Raw genomic sequence first — 26,684 nt, 5'->3', positions numbered from 1 at the left:
GTTCAACATTAGGAAAACCATCCACATAATTGACCATATCAACAGTCGAACAAACAAAAATCACATGATTATCTCAATAGATGCTGAAAAAGCCTTTGACAAAATACAGCATCCATTCCTATTGAAAACACTGAAAAGTATAGGAATAGAAGGAACTTTCCTAAAAATAATAAACAGTATATACCTAAAACCATCAACAAGCATTATATGCAATGGGGATAAATTAGAAGCCTTTCCAATAAGATCAGGAGTGAAACAAGGATGCCCACTATCACCTCTATTATTTAACATAGTACTAGAAACACTAGCAGTAGCAATTAGAAGAAAAAGAAATTGAAGGTATCAGAATAGGCAATGAGGAGACTAAGCTATCACTCTTTGCAGATGATATGATGGTATAGTTAAAAAATCCTAGAGAATCAACTAAGAAGCTGGTAGAAATAATAAACAACTTTAGCAAAGTTGCAGGATACAAAATAAATGCACATAAATATTCAGCATTTCTATATATTTCCAACACATCAGAGCAGCAAGAGGTAGAAAGAGAAACACCATTTAAAATCACCCTAGACAATATAAAATACTTAGGAATCTATCTACCAAAACAAACACAGCAATTATACAAAAACAACTACAAAACACTTTCCAAACAAATAAAACTGGATCTCAACAACTGGAAAGCCATTAATTGTTCAAGGGTAGGACGAGCTAACATAATAAAAATGAACATTCTACCCAAATTAATTTACCTATTTAGTGTCATACCTATCAAATTACCAAAAAACTTCATTACTGAATTAGGAAAAGTATAACAAATTTCATTTGGAATAATAAAAGATCAAGAATATCAAGGGAAATAATGAAAAAAAAATGTGAAGGAAGGGGGCGTAGCAGTACCAGATATTAAACTATACTATAAAGCAGCAGTCATCAAAACATTATGGTACTGGCTAAGAGAGAGAAGGGAGGATCAATGGAATAGAGTTGGGGTTAATGACATCAGCAAGACAGTGTATGATAAACCCAAAGAGCCCAACTTTTGGGACATGAATCCACTATTTGACAAAAACTGCTGGGAAATTTGGAAAACAATATGGGAGAGATTAAGTTTAGATCAACATCTCACACCCTACACCAAGATAAATTCAGAATGTGTAAAGGACTTGAATATAAAGAGAGAAACTATAAATAAGTTAAGGGAACACAAAATAGTATACCCGTCAGATCTCTGGGAAAGGAAAGATTTTAAAACCAAGCAAGAGTTAGAGAAAATTACAAAATGTAAATTAAATGGGTTTTTTTCAAATTATTAAACATTTATTAATATTCATTTTTAACTTGTTTACATACTTTATGCCCCTACTTTCCCCTTACTCCCCCCTCCCCCCACCCACGGCCAACGCACATTTTAAATTAAATGGTTTTGATTATATTAAGCTAAAAAGCTTTTGTACAAACAAAAACAATGTAGTCAAAATCAGAAGGGAAACAACAAATTGGAAAAAAATCTTTATAACAAAAAACTCTGACAGGAGTCTAATTACTCAAATATACAAGGAGTTAAATCAATTGTATAAAAAAATCAAGCCATTCCCCAATTGATAAATGGGCAAGAGACATGAATAGGCAATTTTCAGGTAAAGAAATCAAAAGTATCAATAAGCACATGAGAAAGTGTTCTAAATCTCTAATAATTAGAGAAATGCAAATCAAAACAATTCTGAGGTATCACCTCACACATAGCAGATTGGCTAAAATAAAGGGAGAGTAATGAATGCTGGAGGGGATGTGGCAAAATTGGGACATTAATATATTGCTGGTGGAGCTGTGAACTGATCCAACCATTCTGGCTGGCAATTTGGAACTATGCTCAAAGGGCCTTGTATGTGTAGCAATCCAGGTATACATTAATTGTGATATTATTTTAAGAAGTATTCAAAAACTTAACTCTTATACTGCTAATGATTGATCCCTGCAATCTTGAGTCAAATTGAATGCTGACCTTGCCAAATCTCTAGCCCTTCCCTAAGGCTACACCCCAGAAGAGAGTCAGTTATCTCAGTCTCCTTACTTTTCCTTCAATGATCAATTAACATAGGTATTAAACATCAGTAGATGCCTTATATCCACCCTGGATCCTGATCTTAGCTCTACTTATTGTTTCAGATTTTGGCAGTTTGCATTTTATGATGATTACCTCATAATGTTAATGTATCAGGCCACCAGCCTCTCCCCTTCCCGCTATACTGTTGTAACCCCAATAAAAGTGACAAGACATCAGTTGGCAAGAGAGCTCTTGACCATCAGAGCTCCTAACCATGAAGCTCTTGACCATCAGAGCTTACTCGCTGTCTGTCTACCTTGTACCAAAACTTTCTGTGTCTGCGTATCTTTATTCTCGCCTTATGTTCTCTTTCCATTAATCCTTAACCCGTAACCCATTTTCACTCAGTCCTTGGTTCCCCTTTCTAAGTGTCCAACCCACTAGGAATCTTTGTGAAGCTGCTGGACGGCTTCAGTATGAAAATATTTATAGCTGCACTTTTTGTGGTGGCAAAGAACTGGAAAAGGAGGTTATGTCCTTCAATTGGGGAATGGCTGAACAAACTGTGGTATATACTGGGGATGGAATACTATTGTGCTAAAAGGAATAATAAACTAGAGGAGTTCCAGGTGAACTGGAAAGACCTCCAGGAACTGATGCAGAGTGAAAGGAGCAGAGCCAGAAGAACATTGTACACAGAGACTGATATACTATGGTAAAATCGAATGTAATGGACTTCTGTACCAGCAACAATGCAATGACACAGGACCGCTCTGAGGGATTTGTGGTAAAGAACGCTACCCACATTCAGAGGAAGGACTGCAGGAGAGGAAACATATAAGAAAAACAAATGCTTGAACGCATGAGTTGAGGTGGACATGATTGGGGATGTAGACTCGAAACTACCACACCAATGCAACTATCAACAATTTGGAAATAGGTTTTGATCAATGACACAAGTTACAACCAGTGGAAATGTGCGTCGGCCATGGGTGGGGGGGATGCAGGGGGTGAAGGGGAAAATAGGAGCATGAATCATGTAACCATGTTAAAAATCATTATTAATAAATGTTTAAAAAAAATTTTTTTAAATTGCCAAGGTAGTTTTAGATGTTGAAGAATGAAATGACTCCTCAAAAAGAAATGGTTAGCAGAAAACATACACTTCTAGGTGAAATGTCAGGGAAGGAAGTATTTATTTTCAGGCAGTCAATATAATACCCATCCTATTCACATTCATTTCTTCTCTGAAGGCCCCCTGAAAAGGGAACAACAAAATCCACTAGAGGTAGTTGCAGCTCCGGGAGAGATGACAGGTGGAAAGCATCTCCACTCTGGGATACACCTCAGTCTTTTTCTCTCATTCGGAACTGGATCTCCATCTTGATAAAGGTCTTGATATTCTCATTTTGGATATGTTCATCCACAGCAGCCAATGCTTTGGCCCCACCATCCTTGTAATGCTGTATGAGCTCCTCAGCATACTCAATCCATACACAATTGTGGCAGCCACTCATGCAGCAGTTTGTAGGGGGTGGCAATATAGGAGGCGGAGGATATGGGGATTCTGAAGAACCTCCATCAGAGTGAGAGGAACTTTTTTGGTTGGGTAGTGTATCAGTCTTCATGTTGCTTTTTGGAGTGCCTGCTTCAGAACCTTGGCCTGTCTCATTCTTCCCAAAAGTCCTGCTGCTCCTACTAAGGGCTCTGGTACAGTACCTGTTGGGAATTCCAGGGAACCTCAAGTGCCTTCTAGCACAATTGCAGATTTGGAATGGCTCCTGAGGGTTATAGAAATACATATACATTATAAAACTACATACGCAGGAAAAATATAAAGCCATTTCTTTTATAGATGAGGAAACTAAGACTGAGAAACTAAGATGAGAAACTAAGACTTTTATAGATGAGGAAACTAAGAGAAATGAAATGACTTGATCATGCTCATACAACTGCTTAGAAAGATTAAAGCCCGGGTCTCCTGTCTCCAAGTGCAAAGTTCTTTTCTGTTGCCTCCCTGGACAAATATTTAGCACAGAGGAGATGTTAGAGGTCTAGTATATGAGGAGCTAGAAATCCAGTATTGCTAGAGTAACTACACATGGCCCTGTCATCAGAGTACCTAAAGCCCAGGTGAGTTCCTGGATCCTTGTGGTCTCTAAAGTAAATTCACTATTCTGTGGCCAAACAATTAGTAGAGTGGTATGCTGGCACCAGCTCTTACTGCCCATTGATAAAATTTTCAGGGTGAACATTTACAACTAGGGAATTGGCAAATGCTACAAATTACGGCTTTTATTGTTTTCTTATTTATTGTTGATTGTCTAGACTTGAGAAAGTGAGGAGAAAATGTTAGTAATGCTGATTAAACTTATCTACTTCTCAGCACACCCTTGTAATAATCCTTCCAAACAGAACATAGGTGGCTCAGTGAAATAGACCACTAGAGAGTTCAAATTCTCAGATACTTACTAGCTATGTGACTCTAGACAATTCACAAAATCTGTTTGCCTCAGCTTCCCCATCTGTAAAATGGGGATAATAGCAGTACCTATCTCCCAGAGTCATTCTGAGAATCAAATGAGATAATCATAAAGTATTTAGCACAGTGTCTGGCACTAGTAGGAGCTATAGAAATATTAGCTATTATTCTCATTATTGTTATTATTGCTAGATATGTGACCCTGGATCTTGGCTCAGTTTCCTCATCTGTAAAATGAGGATAATAACAGTATCTACCCTTCCAGGGTTGTGAGACTCAAAAGGAGATAAGTGTAAAGCGCTTAGCACAAAGTTAGCGCTACGGAAATATTGGCTATTACTGATAACTTAGTATCATTATTTACATAATGGCTGTTATCACTATTATTATCAGCCTGTGACCCCGGGTCCATGCTCTCCGACTGCCTCTTCCTCTTCCTCTGCCACTATACCCACGAAGTGTCCCTACCCACTCACCCCCCACCCCACCCCCGCAGGTCCATGACGCCCCAAGTGGTCCCGTCAGCTTTGCCTCGAGCCCCAGGGAATGCGCGAAACACCACCTCTCCGAGATCTTTGCACTTTGGCTCCCTAGGCTTTAGCTTTAGCCCCTCGGCCCTCAATCCAACCTTCCCTCCCCAGTTCTCCGGTACTTGCCGGGCCGAAGACGGAGGCCAGGGCAGCAGCCCCTAGTCTTAGGCCTCCAGCACCCCGCAGCTGGAGAAGCAACATAACCGAGGCAGGGAGCACGTACCTCGAGCGGGAACCTCCCCCTTGAGCTGTAGCCACGCAGACCAATCATGACCCCAGGCTTGGGCTCCACTGGCCAATGGCCGCGGGGAGGAGGCGGGACAAAGAAGGCAGGGAGAGGAGCTAGTACGTGCCGGGGCGGAAGGCGGAAGTGTAACCTCGTGGGGGGGGGTCTTAACCTGAGCTGGAGAATGGCGAAAACCCAACTTGGGACCCCCAGAGTCCCGAAGACTGAGGGGACAGCTGCCCGGGACCCTCGGAGGCAGGAGGGGCAGCAGAAACGAGGGAAGCAACCTCTGACGCCGCAGCTTATACAGGCGAGGTACAACAAATCCCATAGGATCACATCCACGTCTCTCTCCAGCCAATCCGAGACCTCTTCCACCCAGTTTTCCTGACTTGTATTAATATATGTATTTAATAATATAAGTAATGTAGTTAACTAATGGTATTAACAATACTCATGATTATAGATTAGTATTATTACCACCGATTCACGAAATGAACTAAAATATTAATGGTAACCGTGGACAAGTCACTTAATTTCTAAGCCTCAGTTTCCTGATCTGTAAAATGGGAATAGGACTACTGGGTAGCACGGTAGATAGAATGCTGGGCCTCGGGTTAGGAAAACTTTTCTTCCTGAGTTCAGCTGTGGCCTCAGACATTTCTAGCTGTGTGAGCCAGGGAAAGTCACTTAAACCCATTTTTCTCAGTGTCCTTGTCTATAAAATAAGCTGAAAAAGGAAATGCAAACTACTTCAGTGTTTTTGCCAAGAAAATCCTAAATGGGTTCAGGAATAGTCAGATATGACAATGACTAAACAAAATGGGAATGATGTCTGCCCCAATAGGTCTCATGAAATATATGTTAAACATTTTTAAAACCTTAAGATCATTATTTTTTATTGTGTGGTAATTTATGGCCCACAAAATGTTTTTGTACATTGCACTTTGCAATTTTGCACTTTGGTCTCCTTGGTCTTCAAGCACACCTGAGTGCTTGAAAATACAAGAGTATTTTGCACCAGAGGCTTTGTGAAAATTGGTTACAACTGGTCTAGTCCAAGGAAAGGGAGAGAGTTAAAGATACTGAGATTCCTTGAAATACTGAGATTTGATAGTATTTCAGTGCTTATCATCCTTATTTAGCCAACCTGTAATAGTAAATGGTTTACAAGTCTCAAATTAGAGACTGTGATATAGTTGGGCTAGGAGACCTGTGTTTGAAGCTTGGCTTGCCCCAGACTAGCGATGTGACTTTGACTGGGTCACCTTTTTCAACCTGTTTTCTGTTAAATGAAGTCTTTGTACTAGACTGTCTCTGTCATAAAATCTAGAGTCGGAAGGGACCTCAGAGCCCATTAATCCACCTCTCCACCCCTACCTTTTTTTAATAGATGAAGCTGAGGCCTAAGGAGGCTAAATTACTTGTACAAAATAGGAAGTGGCAGAGAGTTAGGATGCCATACTGATATACCTTATAACATATGCACACTCACTCTTTGGGGTACTGGGGCATCATTTTTCTCATAACATATTTTGGATCTAGGGCATCAAAATTTCTTCTAGCTAAAAAATTCTATGAATTTAATGTAATTTTGGATCTTTACCCCTTAAGGAACAGGTGAGGTATTGATTATTCTGATTGCCATTAGGTCCATGAGAATTCAGTTTAGATTACAGCAATTGTGGGTAAATGATTAGCCCCAAACCAAGGTGCAGATAGTAGAGTCATCCCGTATAACCACCAGCTTAGAGTGGAAGGTGTTCAAGTTGCCAACACATTTCTTGCATTTTTATTCTTTCTAGAAAAGAGAAGAAGAAAGTAGACTCTAAGCCCAAGAACTTAAATGATCAAGAGATTCCTTTCCGACTTCAGGAAATTATGAAGAGTCGCCAAGAGATGAAAAAACATATCAGCAAAAAGAAAAGAAAAGAAGGTAAGACCCATTGGGTTGCTTCCCAATGGATGGGATTGACTAGAACTTCTTTTGGGTCTTTGGACTTATGATTTCATTGCTTCAGGAGTTTCTTTGTGTAGAATTCCCTCCTCTTGTGTACATTAGCACTTTCTTGATTATAAAACATCTTCCTAGGGGGCCTAAGAAGTTAAATGACTTTGTCTGTGGCAAATATGTCAGAGATAGTACTTGAACCCAGAACTTCTGGATTCTTGGCTCTACTCTGTCACTCTCAATATATCTTTTAATTCAGCTCTAGTCAATTCAACATTGACTGAGTATTTACTCTGTATAGAGGATACTGAGAGGAATGAAAGCACAGCCTCTGCCTTTAAAGAGTTTATGGTCTACTAGGAGAGAGAAAACAATTACACAAATGAAGACATTGTGGCCCTGGGACACCACCCCATTTCCCCCCCCAACTCAGACTTATAGGTTGGACCCAGAGGATTAAGACCTTTAGTTTAAAATACCTGAGGCGGGAAGAAGAGGCAGTTGGGTAGCTCAGTGGATTGAGAGCCAGGCCTAGAGATAGGAGGTCCTAGATTCAAATCTGGCTTCAGACACTTCCTGGCTGTGACCTTGGGCAAGTCATTTAACCCCCTCACCTAGCCCTTACTACTCTTCTGCCTTGGAACCAATACATAGTATTGATTCTAAGATGGGAAGGTAAGGGTTTTAAAAATTAAAATAAAATACCCAGTGACTATGCTCCTGAGCTATACCTCATGAGCCACTGTGGATGTATTTTCTTTTTGATAAACAGCTAGAGGACACCGCCTCAAAACAAAGGCATTTTTTGAAATGGCATGATAAATATCAACAAAACCCCTCCCCCAGACCATAATACCCAATGTCAATGTGGTACTTTGCAAATATTATGTCATTGCATTTGTTAACTAGGAAAAAACACAGGACTATTAAGTAGTCAGAAAAACCACTCTTTAATTAAGGAAAGGGGTACAAGTGCTGAGTTAGGCCTCCACACAGAGCTTCGTGCCACATACCTATGCAGAGTCTGAGGATTGAACTCTGGTTGTTCAGGTCCCTGACTCCTGGGAGAGCCAACCTCTATAGATTGACAACTCCAAGGAGACATTCAAATTGGAAAGCTTAAATACCTTTCTAGAGGAACTTGGGAACTGAGGATGAGAGGGATAGTTGATTGACTTTATGATGGTAACAAAGGAAAATGAAGAGTCCCAAATAGGAATAATAGTAAGGGACTGATGCTTCCACTTTGGTAAAGGACTTTGGCCTAAGGGGAGAATCCATTGGGACAAAAGAGATACTCAACACCTGTTGGGATTAGCCATCCCCGCTTAAACTACCTTAAGGTCTATTGTCAGTCTGAGGCTGAGAAGTTAGACTTTCCCTTTGGGAGGAACTCTCTTTTGACAAGGTCAAATCTGGGGCTTTTACCTTTAAGTAAACTGGGGGTCATTAAATCTTTCTAGGCTATAAATTTTGGGGCTTCTAGATTCTAATTGACATGTTCTCACAGCAACCCTATTATTCTCATTTTTACAAGTGAAGAAACTAAGGCTGAGAGAGATTAAGTGATTTTCCCCAGAGTTGGGGTCACACAGTTAGTAAATATCTGAGACTGTATTTAATTTTGGGTCATCCTGACTCCCAAGTTCAGTGTTTCTTCTCCATTTCAAATACCTAGCTACATTCATAAATCTCTCAAGTTATGAGGCACAGATATTAGAGATATATGTTCAAGGCAGGTTACACCTCTAGGGATGCATCTGCCCATCTCTTCTCCATCCCACAATATCTTCTCAAACTGTTTCTTGTGGGTCGAAGCATTTTTCCTTAGGGAGTTGTTCTGGTTGCCCCCTAGGCAGGGCCTGTGGCTCTGACAGTTGGCATTGGTCTATACTACCTTTAGCTTCAGGTTTAGCTAAAATCTTGGCTTAGGGTTTTGTTTGCTATGTACTCTGGGGAAAAAAAGTAGAACCAGTAGAAATCTTGCCTCTCTGGCCAACAGAGTCTCAACCTCAGAGCTGAGATTCCTGGTGCCACCTCAGCTGAACTCACTGCCACAACACCATTGCCAATTGGGAAATGGGAACGAAGGGGAGAGAAATCCCTTCCCCCACCCTTTCCTGCATTTTGTAATGATCCTAGGGGAACTCTGTAGATGATTATTGTACAGTTCCAGGAGTCTTACAGAAGGAGGTGGGAAATGATGAGAGGTTTGATGAAACCTCCTATCTGGATATCAAGATAGGTTTACTTAGCAGCAGCTTCAGTGATCTTTGCTGCTGCCTTAAACTGTATAGAATCTGCTAATATGAATTGCCAGTCAAATGATTTCACTGGTTCCCACCTAGCTAATGAGGAAGTGATTATTTCCTCAACTAGTAATTTAATTTGTTAATAACTTCAAGGGTGATGATCCTTGATTTCAATCTCTGACTGCAATTTAAGATGGATTCACCCAGAAGATCAATAATTGTGAAGGTATCTTCACCAGTGTCAGATGGATCTCTAATTGACACCTTGAATAGAACTCTTAGAACCAGGTCAGTGATGGTTTTCTTATAATGACTATTTAATGATAATTGATAGGGTAAAGGAAAGGATTTGGGAAGTTGTGAAGGAAAGAGGGATTAAATGAAAATCCTAAACCTTTATCTAACTATTTTGTTGATTATAGATCAGTTGGTATCTTGAAGCCTGCTTGGCCAGTTGTCTAGCTAGGCCAAAGGTCTAGCCTCAAAGCTTGAAGGTTTCTTCAGTCCACTAAGAGTTTTATAGTTGATTTTCTGTTTGGCTTTATGTTGGTATTTGGTGTTGGTTTTATAGATGTTGGCAATAATGATGTTGGATGCTGGTATACACAGAATTCCTTAACAGCAGTTTAGGCATTTAATCCTAGTTATAAGACAATCCTGAGATGACCCCTTCCTCCCACCAATCTCCCTAGATTGAGAGAGTGATGCACTGATCTTTTCTGCTTTTATAGTCCAATCTCAATGACTTTTTGGTCTCATGCCAGCTCAAAATGCCCTCATTGCATTCTGTGTTCCAACCAAGTAACTGGCACTCATACTTAGCCAACATGGCTTCCTGCAAAAGTCTTTACAATTTTCCAGTAGAAATAAGGAAAAGATGAAATGTGAATGCATAATTCCAAAATCTTCTCCACTCTGTCCAGGATAGTTTAAAAATGGGTAAAGAAAAGAAACCAAAGCAATCTGTGCCCAGGGTCTCTTCTAATACTCTTCTGCATTTTCTAATTTTTCATATGCAGAAGGGCTATTCTGGGTCCGGCAAAAATTTACCTTTTACATCTTAGAGTCTGTTATGTGCCCTTTTCATCCTTCAATGCCATCTAACTTTCCTGGGGGGCTCAGTTGATCTGGAGTTCCCCAGTAACCACTCTTACCTCCACTATAGCACAAGGCCAAATGCAATTAACTATCAGTGTTTCAGGGGTTCTGAAAAACAAGCAACATTTGGTTGGGGGCAGGAAGATACTGTGGATTATAAGGAATGTGAGCTAAGTCATGATCAATGGGTACTTTAGTTGGCAGAAAATCAGGAAAGAGAAACAACATTAGCAAAAGTATAGATATGGGGCAAGTCAGGCAATAATCAGTAGTTCAGACATTCAGACTAGCTAGACCCTAGGATACTTGTGATATGGAGGAGGTAGGAGAAGGGGAGTTAAGATTGGGAAGATAAATGGGGCCATTTGTAAATGATCTCTAATAAGAGGTTGAAGAATTTGAACTTTATTTGGTAACTAGTAGGGAGGCTTTAAAGTGTTTTAAGGTTGGGGGTGGGGTAGTTGGACTAGATTATCATGAATAAAATGTGCTTCAGATAAATCACTCTGTCAGATTATCTGGAAGAGGCTACAATCAAGGAGGCCAGAAGGTCTGGGCCTTCACCAGGGGCTATAGTGGTGGCTGTGCATATGGAAAGGAAGAACATAGAAGAAAGGGGAAGAACTGATGTGATGTGGGGGCTGGTTAAATCTGTATCCCAGCCACTGGGACTAATTGTCAAATAAATTCACACATTTATAAATGCTAGCCAGAAGGATGCATCTGATGGAACAGTAAGCGTTAAGTTGCCTAAAGAGCTACATTATAGAACATGTGGGACAAAGCATATGTTTGTTTTTTTCCAATTCTGATAGGGATTCTATGAGATCCAGGAGAGGAGGGGGGCACATGTGAGGCTAGTCTAAAGGCTCTTTAGGGGAATAGGAAATGGAGAGCTGTGTGTGAGGAACAGGGAGAAGGCCAGTTTGAGAAGGACACCATCAAGAAACATGATGTGAATAATGAGCCTGCAGAGTCAGAGATGTAGGAGGTGAACCAGAAGAGAAAACCCATAAAAACCCAGAAAGAGAGTAGTAGTGGTAATCAAAGTGGTCAGCAGTGAGGACTGAGGGAAAAGCCATCAGACTTTACAATTAAGATCCAAGACATTTCTGAGGGACCTATGAGAAAGAACACTATCCACATCCAGAGAAAGAACTGTGGGAGCAGAAACACAGAAGAAAAGCAACTGCTTGATCACATGGGTCGATGGGGATATTATTGGGGATGTAGACTCTAAATGATCACCTTAATGTAAATATTAATAATATGGAAATAGGTCTTGATCAATGACACATGTAAAACCCAGTGGAATTGTGTGTTGGCTATGGGAGGGGGGTGGGAGGAAGGAAGAGAGGGAAAGAACATGAATCATGTAACCATGGGAAAATTTTCTTAATAAAAAATGAATATGTATACAATAAATGTATATGTATAATGAAAGTTTAGAAAAAAGAGAGAGAGATCATTAAAGAGGGCAGCTAAGTGGTTCAGTGGATAAAGATCTAGTCCCAGAGATGAGAGGTCCTGGGAACAATGTGGCCTCAGACACTCAACCCCCATTGCCTAGCTTTTACCACTCTTCTGCCTTGGAAACCAATACACAGTATTAATTTTAAGGCAGAAGGTAAGGGTTGTTTTTTTTTTTTAAAGTCATTAAGACCTGGAGAGAAAAGTCAAAATCTAGATGGCATAGAGTTGAGGAATGAGTGAGAGGAGAGGAAATAGCAACAAAGAATTCCTACAACTGTTTCTAAGAGGCTGAATGAGAAAGGAGGGAAAGAGATATATAGGATAGTAATGGTGGAATCCTGGGAAGGATTTTTTAAGGATGGGGGGAGAAATGGGAATATTTGAAGGCATTAGGGAAGGAGCCTATAGAGAAGGGAGATTTTGAAGAGTAGAGGAAAAGTAGGGGAGAGGTGACTAAGGGGTTGACTTTAAGGGCTACTTCATTGTCAGACTAGAGTCTAGAGTAAAAGAAGATATAAAGGGATTTTGAAATGTTGATAATTGGAGAAGGGGAAGTTTATACCTAATGTTCTTTATTTTCTCAGTGAATTAAGAGCTGAGATCTTTTCCTGAGAGAGGAGGAAAGAGAAATGTTGGGAAGCTTGAGAAGAGAAGATTTGGAATAGCTTGAGTTATAGATTGAGGTAGGAAATCAGTTAGGGAGGAATAAAAGGAAATAAGTGATTTTCTTCTCGTTACACAATGATTCAAAAGGCTGACACATTTCCCTTTGGCCCCCTCAGGATATCCCACAGAATTCTGTAGCCAGTAACTGCTAGTCACTTGAGGGTTATCAGGGTCCCCCCAACTGTGTTGTCACAGGAGAACAAGTCCCTATTTCTTCCATTTAAGGGATAGAATTAATGTGTTCCAGGAGGTGTTTTCTGCACCTTTCCGGGTTTTATTGAGCTTCTGCCTTCTGTATTTATGATCCTCTTAGTGCCCTGATTCCAGGAAGGGAGGAGCAAGCCTAGGTGACCTACTTGCATGAGGTACAGTGTGTGTGTTGAATTAAATTGCAGGAAAAGGGATAAAATGACCCATAACACATAGTGCTGAATGTAGTCAGAAGACCTATGTTCAAATCCTGATTTTCCTTTTTATCAGAATGATCTTTACATGTCTCTGGATATGTAAAATGAAAGTTTGGATTTAATGATCTGTAGGTCCCTTCCAGGTATATGCAATACTGAAACAAGACTTAAGATTCTGTTTTGAATTGGACCTGTTTTCAAATGGGACATCTCTTTTATTCCCCCTGTCTCTGGCTGGGCTTTTGTTTTTTGGTGGGGGGTGGGGGGTGGGGGCAGAGCCAGGATCAGGAGGTATAACTCTATTTCAATTGGTTTCTTTTGTAATCCCCATGTATTTGATTTTATACATTTAGAAACATCATTCCGAAATGGGTCCATAGGATTTTTCAGGCTGCTGAAGGAGTCTTTGACACACACAAAAGATTAAGAACCCTTACTTTGGAGGTCTGATAGAAAGATTACATTGATTAAGCCTGGAAAGTCCTTTTCTGTCTATAAGCCTATAGGTTAGAAGGTCCTTTTTTACTCTCTTAAATAAATCCTAAAGAGTAGGAGAGTCAGAAGGCTTGGGTTCTCATCCCATTTCTGCCACTCATAAGCTCTGGGATCTTTACCACTCTGGGTCACTGTACTCCTCTATAAAGTGAATGAATGGTTCAAACCATTTGATTTCTCAGGTCACTTTATGTTTTAAAACTATGTTCTGGGGGCAGCTGGGTGGCCCAGTGGATTAAGAGCCAGGCCTAGAGATGGGAGGTTCTGGACTAATCTGGTCTCAGACATTCCTAGCTGTGTGATCCTGGGCAAATCACTCAACCCCATTTCCTAGCTCTTACCACTCTTCTGCCTTGGAACTAATGCTTAGTATTGATTCTAAGACAAAAGGTAAGGATTTTAAATAAATAAATAAAGCTTTATGTTCTGGCTGTTTCCCTAGCCCAGGTGGCATTTAGGCAGAAGTTTGAGAAGGAAGCAATGGGATCCCTGTCAGATGTTCCAGTTCCCAAATTCAAGCAGGGAAAAAAGGAGTCAGATAAAGCATATGTCCACCGTATGGAACAAGAGACCCAGCATGTGATCTTCCTCAGTGAGAACCAGGTGGAACGGAAACCAGAAAAGGAAGAAGCATCTCAGCAAAAGAAAGAGAAATCTCAGCGGAAGAAAAGGTGAGTTGGTTTTGGTTGGAATGTGAAAAGGAAAATGCATTTGCTTAGACCTACCGCTTGGGGATGTTAGAGACTTCTGGACATCACAGGCTTCATTAGCTGACAGCAATGAGGAAGATCCACCAGCAGATGGCAACAGAAACCTCCAGATAACTCCAAAGCCAAACCAAGAGAAGCAAGATTCCAGTTTCAGTCAAGCATAAACAAAGATTTTATTAAACTAGGCTAGGTACTATATACAAAAAGATCATAATTAAATTTCCTACTCTTATAGAGTTTGCAAACTAATTGGAGAAACAAAAATGTGTTAACAGAGCAAGCAGTACAGAATGCTATGTGAGAGGACAAGTCCAGTACAGCAAGCATTTATTTTAAGCACCTGCTGTATCCAGACTATGTGCATGGCACTGTGGAGATCCAAAGACAAAATAAATAGCTCCTGCTTTCAAAAAGCTTACATTCCAATGAGGGGATAGCACATGTAAATAGGTAAGTATGCATGTAATTAATTAGGGAGGGAGAAAACACTAAACAGGAAAGGCTTTTAGAGTAGGAAGTGAACCAAGGCTTGGAGGAAGCCTAAGATTCTAATTATCATCATTGTAATAATAGCAGCTAATACTTATATAACATTTCAAGATCATAAATATTTCATTTTATCCTCACAAAAATACTGGGAGGTAGGTGCCATTTTTATTTCCATTTTTACAGATGAACAAATTATGATCCTACAGATTAAGTGACTTGTCGAGGGTTACATATCCAGTAAGTGTCTAAGGCTTCATTTGAACTCATATCTTGCCCAATTCACTATTCATTGCATTGCCTAATGGGATAGATAACCTATGCAAAAACATGGAGTTAGAAGGATGGAATATTGAGTTTGGGGAACCCCATGGAGACCATTCATTCCCACAGTCCTTTGGAGAGGATAGCCAGAATAAAAAGTTCCATTGCAGGATATTCATAAACTCCCCTGTTCTTATACCCTACTCTAATTATAGTTGTTTCTTTTATCATTATTGTGCCAGAATCTCAGATTTAAATTTAAAGGACAATGAAGTTGGATTTCTAAAACTATTCACAATGTAATTCACCTTTACCAAACACTTATTAGGTGTTTGGACTCTTTCTAAAATTTGCAGTTGACCAAAAAATGGAGAAAGATAGGATGATAGAATCAGAATCCAGAAAGATGAGATCAGTGGGCTAAAACAAGATGAAATTTAATAAGAATAAACATAAGGTTTATTTGTTCAAAAACTCAAGTATGAGGTAGGGGAAAATTTGTAAATTTTTCGTGTGAAAAAAAAACCTGTGATTTAATTAGACTGTAAGATCAATTTGAATCAGCAATGTATTATGTATGTATATATGTACACACACACACACACACATATATATGTTTATATATATATATTATCCCTATTCCTACCACAACTGGGTTATTGTGTCCAATATGGATCCTACATTTTCCACAGAAGATACCTAGGATATTGAGGGGACTCAGAATAGTATCACAGAAGAATCATTTGTAGTTCACAGAGATATTTATCCTAGAAAAGAAAAGAACTAATTTGAGGTGATTGGAAGTAGGGAGGGCATGCTCACTAATTTAAGATATATGACAGGATTGTTATATATGAGAGTTGTTGCCTATGATTGATTATTTTGGGGATCTGAACCAAGATCCAAGGGTAGCAATTACAAAAAGGCTAATTTCAGCCCAATGTTAGGACAGACTTTCTTATTATTAATGCTCTCCAGAAATGGAATGGGCTTCCTCAGGGAATAGAGCTCCCCATCACTAGAGAAATCTGGGCAGCTCTCCATGGAGCTGCTATAGAAGGGATTGATACTTTTCATGGATATTATTGAATAATTACATCTGACATCCCTTTTCACCAGAGCCCCATGATTTTTTTTTTCCTTGACTTAATTCTAGAACCTGTTGGAAATTTCCAGAGAGGGTAGACCTCCTGCTCCCTTTGACCCATTTTCTTCAGACTTCTGCTTCTATTTCATGTTTTGCTTTGTAGTTATTAACTTCTGGATAGTGAGTCCTCTCTATCCATCCTCCCCACCCCAGCCTCCAACTCCTATCCCCACATGTGAGTCATATTTGACTTTTTAGGTTCCAGCGACGCCGTTTGGATAAAGTTAGACAGCAGAAAGAGGAAAAGGCAATAGCAAGCCTGGAAAAAGAACTATTCCAAGGTAATCCTGCTTGGAATTTGATCTCCCAATCACCAGCTTCTGGAAGCCTGGGCCAGAAGGAACAGCTGCATTTGAGGGGTTTCTGAAGACTTGTAGATAAGAGAGGAGGTTAACTAGCTTCCAGTGGCTTCAGTCATGCTACTAGTGATAATAAATCATAGTCGACATGTATATCATGCCATCATGTTTAAAAAAACATACATTATCTCACTTGATCTACCCAATGCCTGCACTTCTTTTTATGAATCAGGACTTGGAGAGAGAGAGAGAGAGAGGTAAGTAGTGAGGATCAGGGGTAAAATTCAAGCTCAGAGTCCACCTGACCATGTGGTTCTCTACCTGTAACCCCAACCATATGTTGAACCAGTTTGAACGAGAAATCACATTCTTTCTCTGGGGTTGTTTTTGTGGGGGAAGGTAGAACAAGATTGTGGGTGGTCCTTCATTCAAGAGCAGGGGGGGCGGGGGGGCAGCTGGGTTGCTCAGTGGATTGAGAGCCAGGTCTAGAAACGGGAGGTCCTAGGTTCAAATCTGGCCTCAAGACACTTCTCAGCTGTGGGACCCTGGGCAAGTCACTTGACCCCCATTGCCTACCTTTACCACTCTTCTGCCTTGGAGCCAATACACAGTATTGACACCAAGACGGAAGGTAAGGGTTTAAAAAAAAAAAAGGTGGGAGAAGGTATGTGAGTAGTTTGGTTATGTACATATCCAGCATCCTATGAATATTCTCAAACCTCTTCTTCCCCTTATAGATTCTGTGAAATTTGGCGAGGTTGTCCTTCAGCCCCCAGAACTGACAGCAAAACCTAGGAAGAGCATCAGCAGTGACAATGTGAGACTTGGGTGAGGGAATCTGGTTAGATACCTGATGTGCTCCCTAAGGGCAGAGTGTGTCATATTAATGGGTCATAAGAGTTTGAAATAACCTTCTCCATCACCTTTCCAGTGAAGGTTGATTGGTTAGGCTTCAGGGTAACACTTAGAATGTGTTTCTGGGAGCAGAGGATTCTTCCACAAAGGGAGCCCCAAAGGGTAATTTTGCCTTATACCTTGTCCTGGTCTGTGTGGTAGGTAGGTCTCACAAACCCTGGATTCTTAGTGCCAAGAAAAGGTCCAGGATGGAGTCCTGTCTCATCTGTCTTCTGGTTTCTGACCTTCTGACTTTATTGCCCTCTTCTCCTCAGCTTGGCAAGAAATCACTGTTGCTGACGAGCCTCCTGGCCACCAGCAGTGCCCCCCAGCCCTCAGCTGTCTCATTGGCTCGACAACGGATTGTGGCAGAAGAGAGAGAGCGTGTTGTGCAGGCCTACAGGGAGCTAAAGAAACTCAAGCAACAACAGCAGATCTTTAGCCAAACTGAGAGGAAGCCAAAGAAACCAGCCTGAAAAAGAGGTCCAGGAATCTGTGGGGCGTGACATTGGTGTCCAGGAATAAAGGGGATGGCTCTTCTGGTAGGGGCAGAACTTACGCCTGCTTGGCCTCCCTTTTCCCCACTAGAAAAACTACGTCTTAGGAGATAGGAAATTATAGGTATCCCTTCTACATTGACACTTTCCCCATTTCAAATTAAAAAAAAAAAAAAAAAAACTTTCTCCATCACAGTTTTGACATACCAAAGGTCGACAAAAGGAATTTGGGGGGAGTTTTGCAAGTCACAGATGACACAGTGAAGGCCAGCAAACAACACAGAAAAAATTCAGAAATGTGTAACATACATGTATAATATTATATAATATCAACATATTGACCAAATATTTAACCCAGATTTTATAATAAGGTACCACAAACACCCTATAAAAGAAAAAGAAAAACTTTAGACTTCTTCTCTGATACAAAGGGAGAGCCAAAAAACTTTATGTGAATTTTCCGGATCACAGGGCACCATATACCTAACCCCCTCAATGTGGAAGGGATAAGTACTTCTTCATGGAGTAAAGTGATCTTAACAACACAGATGCAAAACATAGTATCAGGGTGCAAACCTGCACCTTTTCTGGGGATGGAAAGCTCATAAGTGGTCCCTGGCTTCATTTCCACAGTTTATGCTATGGCTTTGCCTACCTGGTACCAAGAGAACTGATAGACTTCTGGTGCCATAGCCCAAAGACAGAGCTTCACCTGCCGAGATGTTTCCTGATTATTGCAGGTACTTCTCGAGTCTCACCTTAAAACACTGATTAAGATAGGGCTGATTTGATCCTGTATTTTTGTATCCTGTTGATATATCGTGCCTGTGAAAGGTAAAATACTGAGTGGCAGCCAAGTTTGGATATGGCCATTTGTATACCTACAACCTTGAACAGTAAAACTTGGCAACATCATGTTCTGACTTGGCTTTTTTTTCCCCTGGTACTGGAAACAGATGGTATGTATGTGGAAGACAAAGGCTAAGGCAGGAGGGCAACTATCATGCTATTTTGTGGCAGCTACCTGCAGCAGCTAAAATCCAGTCAAACCCAGAATTCTGGACTAAGGCTAGTCATTTATTCTTCCTGAATTCCTGCAGCATGCTTAATATTAAGCTATAAGTTGGAGGGTCATAGGATTTTAATGCTTGAAGGGACCTTAGTAGTCAGCTACTAGAAGATCAGCTCCCTTGTTTTACTGATGAGGAAATTGGGGCTCAGAGATGTTCAAGGACTTAAGGTCACACAAGTAGCAGAATCAAGATTCAACATAAGGAACTGCTGCCCCCTGTACTTTGTCCCTGTCTTTTTGTTTGATTGTTTTTAACCCTAACATTCTGTCTTAGGATTGATTCTAAGTATTGCCTCCAAAGCAGAAAGAGTGTTAAAAGCTAGACCGTTGTGGGTTGGTGACTTGCCCAAGGTCACACAGCTAGTAAGTGTTGATATAGGTAGTATGGTGATATCAGATAGGGCCTGATGGAGAGATGGCCCAAGGTCCTCTGATGGTCTAAGAATCTGAGCTGAGTGAAGGTGGGAAGCCTAGGAGAACACCAGGTCCCACAAAGTATTTGAATCTCAGCTGAACATTCAACTCCCACCTAACAGTGTCCAGGAATAAGTGATCAAATGAGGAGCTGTGAATTGGATCACACAGCTTCTCTGGTTGCTTATCCTGGGTTTGGATTAATGGATAAAGTTATGGACTAATGGATAACTCCAATGACTGCAATTTGACTTTGCTTAATCAGTCCCTTCCCTCAGACCCAAAGATAAGATTATTGATCCTCAGGACAGTAATGATCTTCACCTAAGTAGACTTTTAAGATTTAATTATAACAACTCAGGGAAAGGAACAGGGTTGAAGGAAAGAGGTGTTGGGAAAACTTCACTAAGCTACTATTGATCAGGTTTATCAAAGGGCAATCAAGTTGAGACCCTCTGCTGGAGAGATTTCCCTCTCTGTGGCACTGTGGCCAGGTCAGGCACCTTTGGCCTTAACCAAACTGACTGAATCTTGATGTTGTTCTTCTTTGGTGTTCAAAGATTAATATATAGCACAGGTTTGTCCAGAAGTTGAGGAGGTGATAAGTATTGGAACAGGAAGCAGATGACCTAAGTAGGTTTGGTTTGGCCTACCCACCCAACCACCCAGGTCCCTTCTCAGGAATGAGAGTTTCTTATTCTAGTTTCTCTCTTTTATAGTCCTGGCAGTAACTGCTTTTTGCCCTCTGGCTCATGGCATCTGGGTTGGTTCTAAATTCTAAAACTGTTGGGTGTCACTCATCCTGGTCTCCATTTTGCATAGCAAAATGATATTAAGGTGTCTGAGGCCAGATTTGAATCCAGGACCTTCTATCTTTAGCGCTGGCTCTCTCTCCACTAACCCATCTAGCTGCCCCATCCCTTGGGGCCATGACCAAAAAGAGGCATGATCTTCCACAGATGATTCATAGTATTCCCTCTGCCCTTAGTGTCCTTTAATTCTGATCACATTGACCAACTACAATTCCAGAAGATTCTTGATGAAATAGACTGCCCCATCTCCTTTTAAGAAAAATGATGGACTCTAAGTGCAGATTAAGAGATACTTTTTTGGACATGGCTAATATTGGAATTTGTTTTGTTGGACTATACATGTTAACAGTTTTTTCTTGCTTTCTCAATGTGAAATGGGGAGGGGTAGCAGTGGAGAGAAGGGGAAAAGGTAGGTGTTTGAGTATAAAATAAGATTTAAAGTTAAAAAATACATAAAAATAATTAATGGCTATTAATGGTCCTGATTGCCAAAATGGAAAGCTATTCCTCAGATATTCCTCAGAAAACATCTCTTCATCTCTTTCCCTATGTTCTTCAATGATATTTTAACTTTTATTGAGTTAATGCAATTAGCTCTCCACAATCTATCATGGAGTTCCTTAAGAAAAAGTTAAAACACTTCCCCTACCATGGGAGCACAACATAGTTCAAATTCTTCATAAAGCCTGATGGCTTACTGATAAATACCCGACACCTGACACCCAATGAGTTTGCCTGACTATAGGAGGAAGTTCTTCCCAATAAGCCTGTGTCCCTTCCAGCTGCCAACACCAACTGTTTTCCCCAATATATAGTTTGCTCTTAAAGCTTTAGTAACAATTCTCTGCAGTCTAATTCCAAAGGACTGGTAGAGCTTGCTACCTTCTTGACAGAGAAGTAATAGACCCCAAGATATAGAATAAGACATATGTTTGTGGGTACAGCCAATGTGGAAATTAGTTTGTTTTTGGGGGTTTTTTTAACCCTTAACTTCTGTGTATTGGCTCCTTGGTGGAAGGGTGGTAAGGGTGGGCAATGGGGGTCAAGTGACTTGCCCAGGGTCACACAGCTGGGAAGTGTCTGAGGCCGGATTTGAACCTAGGATCTTCCATCTCTAGGCTTGACTCTCAATCCACTGAGCTACCCAGCTGCCCCCAGGAATTAGTTTTGCTTGACTATGCATATTTGTTACAAGGGCTTTATTTTATTTCATTTTTTCCCTACTGATGGGTTGGAAGAACAAGGGGGGGATAGGGGATGGAATAGGGGTGGGGAATAAAGAAGAGAGAGAGAAAGGAGGGAAGGAGAATGTCTGGACTGGAAATTTTGGGAGAGTCTTGATATAGAAGATTCAACCCCCTTTAATCACTCAATCAGAGAAGCCAGAATAAGATGCAGACAGATGCAGCTTTACTGTATATTGTGCAAAGGATGGGGGGCTTAAGTCAGAGATGCGAAGATACAAATGAATTCCCCAATTTATACAAAACAATATAATACCTTCTGAGACTTGTGCAAAAGAGGACTAATAAAAGGTTTATGTGAAAGACTGGGAAGGCAAAGGGCAAAGGGAAAGCTGTATCTAATTAAGCTAATGATTTAAACTTAACCTCTACTTGGAGTTTTTGCTGCTGGCCAGAAATACAAGAAAATACACTAATTTTCATTCCATACAAGAGTCATGAAGCATGTTTTTAATATAAAGAAAACAGAAGCAAGTCCAGAAAAGCAGAAACAAGCTTTTGTACTTAAGAAAAGCAAGCTATATATAATAAAGATCTTTTTTTTTTAACCCTTAACTTCTGTGTATTAGCTCCTAGGTGGAAGAGTGGTAAGGGTGGGCAATGGGGGTCAAGTGACTTGCCCAGGGTCACACAGCTGGGAAGTGTCTGAGGCCGGATTTGGACCTAGGACCTCCCGTCTCTAGGCCTGACTCTCAATCCACTGAGCTATCCGGCTCCCCCACATAATAAAGATCTACAAATTCTTGTACAAGCTTTTTTTAATTTCTGTTATGAATATGAAACCATCTAATTAAGTTTAGAATAAAAAATAATTAAAAAAATATTTGTGGTCTCAGTGATATAGGCATTCAAAGCAAAGATTATAGGAGGAGATGCTGATCAACTGTGAATTGGGGGGGCAGCCGGGTAGCTCAGTGGATTGAGAGCCAGACCCAGAGATGAGAGGTCCTAGGTTCAAATCTGCCCTCAAACACTGACTAGCTGACCCTGCGAAAGTCACTTAACTCCCATTGTTTAGCCCTTACTACTCTTCTGCCTGTATTGATTCTAAGACAGAAGGTAAGGGTCTAAAAAAAAAAGTGTGAGTTAGGGAACCAATCCGATGAGAATTTCTATTCCCCAGAGAAGATCTGGAAGAAATTAGCAAGAATCCTAGTAGACTGAGCCAGTCTAGTTTTATCCCTTTCTCCAATTGCAGGGTTTGAGAATTAGCAGGGCTGAAGGACAGTGGTGTCATTGATATAAAGAGCAGAACTTTCTTGAAATGAGTATGTAGAGGACCAAAACTGCCTAGAAGAAAATGGAGCCAGACCACAGGGAATGGATCAGAACAGTGAGGAATTGTCTCTAAAATCGTATAAATTCATTTGCATAAATTCATTTGGTTTGGACACAACAGACATTATCCATTAAATACCTAAATACTGTTTAGGTATCGTTAATGGCGTCTAATACTCAATAAACTCCAGTGGCTCCCTATCATTGCTAGGATCAAATACAGAGTTTCCTGGTTGGCATTTGGATTCTTTCATCATCTCTCTTCCCCCAACAATCTTCTTAGGCCTGTATGCCCCCTCTCCACTATGATTCTTCCATCCAGTAACACTGGCTTTCTTGCTGTTCCCTAAACAAGACACTCTCTCTTGGCTCTGGACATTTATCTTTGGATTTAAACATCAGTTCTTTTAGATAAAAGGGAATGGAAGAAAGGAAAAAGGAGTAAGATTTTTCCATAGCCTCTTCTGTTCTTAAAAGGGGCAATCATAGTCTGAATCTTACCCCCACCACTCCTTGTATCTGGAATGCTCTCACTTCATCTCCACCTCTTTGCTTCCCTCAAGTCTCAGCTAAAATACCACCTTCCACAAAAAGCCTTCCCCAATCCCTCTTAACTCTTCTCTTTGTTATTTCCTATTTTTATACATATACATATATATATATATATAAATAGGTACAAATAAGTATATATTTGCATGTTAATTCTCCCATTATATTGTCATAAGTCCCTCAGAATTGTCCTGGATCATTGTTTTGCTGAGAGTAGCTATTGGCTTTTTAGTTTGAAGGCTGGTCATACATAACAAATAGGAAAGGGCTTTTTATTCTGCTGTGGGTCACCCTTTCCTCTTTTTGTGTGGGCTTTATCAAACTCTGGAAGATGAATTTTGGTTGATATTTATTCTGGGAAGCAAGTTAAAAGGCTCTCAATTGATGGGGAATCTATAGAGGGAGAAGGTAAGAAAAGCAAACTGTTTCTCCATCTTGAGTTTATCCACCTTTCACCCAGCTCTCTCCTGTGGCTTCAAGAAGCTGTGGCATGTACATTGGCCACACCCCAGTAAAACCATCTGGGCAGACAGGCTAAACAAACCCATCTGAGTCAAGGGATCATCCACCCCAAGCATGTGAAAATCCCCCCAGGCAGAATGGGTGAATGAGAACAATTTGTTCCAACTGCCATGAAAGCAGCTGAAGCAGGCCCTATGAAGCACATAGACCTTGACCGGACATGGAAGAAGCTGTAAAAAGGAATTGGAAAAAACCATCTAAAAATGTATATATTTCTATGGACAAGGGAAATGTATCAAAACTACATTTCCCTTGATCCAACATGGTCCAACTGGTTTCCGTTTCCGACGTCTTGACGCAGGGGAGCGCTTAAATCTCCTGGGTTAGGAGGGAGTGGGCTCTCTTCTTTGGCGAGTAGGGCTTGGCTAGGAGGCAGTATGGAGGCGGCAGTTTTGAATGCTTACAAGCGCGTGGTCTAATGATTTTATCTATCAACATGGCTTTAATTAAAATACTAATTTATATATTTATACAAGCCTTTATCATTTTTAATTCTTACAAAGCCAAGGTCATCTACCGCATCCTGGAGCATCACCAGTTGTCCTGACTTTTGTCTTGCCACTGGATTCTAGAAGAATGAGGCTGACTATGCAATTCTGTCTCATTTAAGTCCAATTTATGTACAAGTCAAGGCATCACCCTGTGCATGTCATTGGTCCTCTGAAAACAAAGGACAAACAACATTTATTTTTTGGACATGACATATCTCTCCCAACCATTCTGTTGTCCTGTATCCTTTTTCATACTGGTATCTTCAGTACTTAGCACCATGCCAAATGTTCTCTGATATGGAATCTTAGAAAATGGACAAGAATGCCTTCAAAGAATTATCAGAAGCCTCTCTATAAGTTTTCTAGTGTCATAACTAAATTTAACTCCAGTACTTAATTTCCATTAATATTTATTTTGTTAATATTTACTTGAATAAGAGAAGGCAGACAAGGAGGAAAAAAACCTATTCTAACTAGCCATGTGATTGCTCTCCACGTGGCTCATGGCTCCCTCAGCCACCTTCTGTTTGCCAGGAACCCAAGAGACCCCCTTTCCTGGATCTTCTCACTTTTATTTTCCCCCTTTACACCTAGGACAATTTCCCCATCATTTCTGGGTCAAGTGCCTAGGTCACTATCTGGTGACCCAAGCCCACTGATGTGATGTAGTGTTAGCAGTACCAGGTCAGAGGTAGGACCCCAGTACATGATCCTGGGAGGGGGTTCCGGTCACACACTAGGCAGTGGATAGAGCCTTCAAACTGGAGTTAAGACATGAATTCAAATCTAGCTTCAGACATTTACTATCTGTATGACCCTGGGCAAGTCAGTTAACTTCTATGGACCTCAATATCTTTATTGGTAATTTGGAGATAATAATAACACCTACCTCCCCAGGTAGCTGTAAAAATTAGATATTTGTGAAATGTGTTGCAAACCTTTAAGGGCTATATAAATGCTAACTGTTGTTATTGCTGTTTCCTATGTAATTTCCATCTTCCTGGTCTCCAATACAATCAGTTAAGTAGCACTTAGAAAAGATATAAAGAATATAAAGAAATATGGGAAGAGTCATATGAACAATTTTTTTTGTAATCTGACACATATTGTTGCTCGAAGGTTTACAAAACACTTTATGCATTATTTCATTTGAGCCTCTCTACATGGCTTAAAGTAGATGCTATTATCCTCATTTGATAGATGAGGAAACTGAAGCTGAGGTTAAGTGATTACTTGTCCTTGGTTACACAGTTAATAAAACGTCAGGAACAGGATTTAAACCCAGGTTTCCTCTGATTACACAGCAGAGTGGTGGTGGGAGATGGGGAACAGAATTAGAACAATAGTATACATTGTTATAGCAAAAAGCTTATAGAAATATTATAGTTTATAAGAATATTATGGCCAAAAAGCTAAACTTGGCAATTAAGCAGGGGGTTTTGGATAACGTCATGCCCAAGCAGGTCAGTTATCTCTCTGACTCAAAGTTCCAGGGACAAAACTCCTGGCTGACAGCCTAGGGACACAGCTCCTAAACAGAACAGCCTTGAAGATTAAGAATCATATCCTGTGACACCTGGAAGCATCCCTACTCCCTCTGTCAAGCTATTAGCTAACTCTAAGACAAAGGCACCTATATCCCAGAAACATATATATATATATATTCCTTATTCTGAATGCCCCCTCGGGACTCTCTTTGATGAGTTTCCCCAGTGGGTACTGGCAATAAAGCTTTCTCCTGCTTTGATTGCATTGTCTTGTGTGTTCCTCTGGAGGCCACCCATTTTGAACCCTAACAACATCCTGATTTATAATGTGACTAGAACAATATCCCATAAATGAGATTCACACAAAAACAGTTTTGTATTAAAAAGCAGATATAGAAAGAAGGATTAGACCTGTAGTCTCTTTTAGTATGGAGAAAGCTTTAGTATAGAAGAAGCTCCTTTTTTTTAAACCCTTACTTTCCATCTTAGAATCAATACTGTGTATTGGTTCCAAGATATAAGAGTGGTAAGGACTAGGCAATGGAGATTAAGTGACTTGCCCAGGGTCACACAGCTGGAAGTATCTGAGGCCACATTTGAACCCAGGACTCTAACCACTGAGCAACCTTGCTGCCCCCCTCTAGGTACAGTTTTAAGCTTTAATAGCTTGGTGGTAGGGGTAGGTTGATCTAATTTAAAACTAATTAACTCTCTCTCCAGCATTCCAGCTTTTCCTGGATAAAGGATTCACAATAGCCTATGAACAAGGAGCCCATTCTCCATTTTCTCCCTTGAATCCTACCTTCCCAAAGAAACCTAGACTATCTATCTCATTCAAGATGCCAGTCTGTGGCTTGAATTTCCCTTGGGTAAGAAACAAATATAGAATCCTTA

The 26,684-nt window shown here is 40.4% G+C and overlaps 2 protein-coding genes across 2 annotated transcripts; one reads left to right on the top strand and one right to left on the bottom strand.

The window, feature by feature from the left end:
* Positions 1–3,223: 3,223 nt before the first annotated feature.
* OXLD1 (oxidoreductase like domain containing 1) lies at positions 3,224–5,259 on the bottom strand. The gene is made up of 2 exons (XM_044674298.1): positions 5,183–5,259; positions 3,224–3,825 (listed from the first exon to the last, which is right to left on the bottom strand). Exons 1-2 carry the CDS (start codon positions 5,255–5,257, stop codon positions 3,391–3,393), a joined length of 510 nt encoding a protein of 169 aa, XP_044530233.1. The 5' UTR covers positions 5,258–5,259; the 3' UTR covers positions 3,224–3,390.
* Positions 5,260–5,399: 140 nt separating this feature from the next.
* Positions 5,400–18,836, top strand: CCDC137 (coiled-coil domain containing 137). The gene is made up of 6 exons (XM_044673657.1): positions 5,400–5,597; positions 7,088–7,218; positions 14,067–14,295; positions 16,430–16,512; positions 17,268–17,347; positions 17,700–18,836. Exons 1-6 carry the CDS (start codon positions 5,467–5,469, stop codon positions 17,898–17,900), a joined length of 855 nt encoding a protein of 284 aa, XP_044529592.1. The 5' UTR covers positions 5,400–5,466; the 3' UTR covers positions 17,901–18,836.
* The last annotated feature ends 7,848 nt before the right edge of the window (positions 18,837–26,684 follow it).

Source organism: Gracilinanus agilis, chromosome 4 (genome assembly GCF_016433145.1).
Source record: "Gracilinanus agilis isolate LMUSP501 chromosome 4, AgileGrace, whole genome shotgun sequence".
NCBI classification, from domain to species: domain Eukaryota; kingdom Metazoa; phylum Chordata; class Mammalia; order Didelphimorphia; family Didelphidae; genus Gracilinanus; species Gracilinanus agilis.
This window is presented reverse-complemented; position numbering and strand designations above follow the sequence as displayed.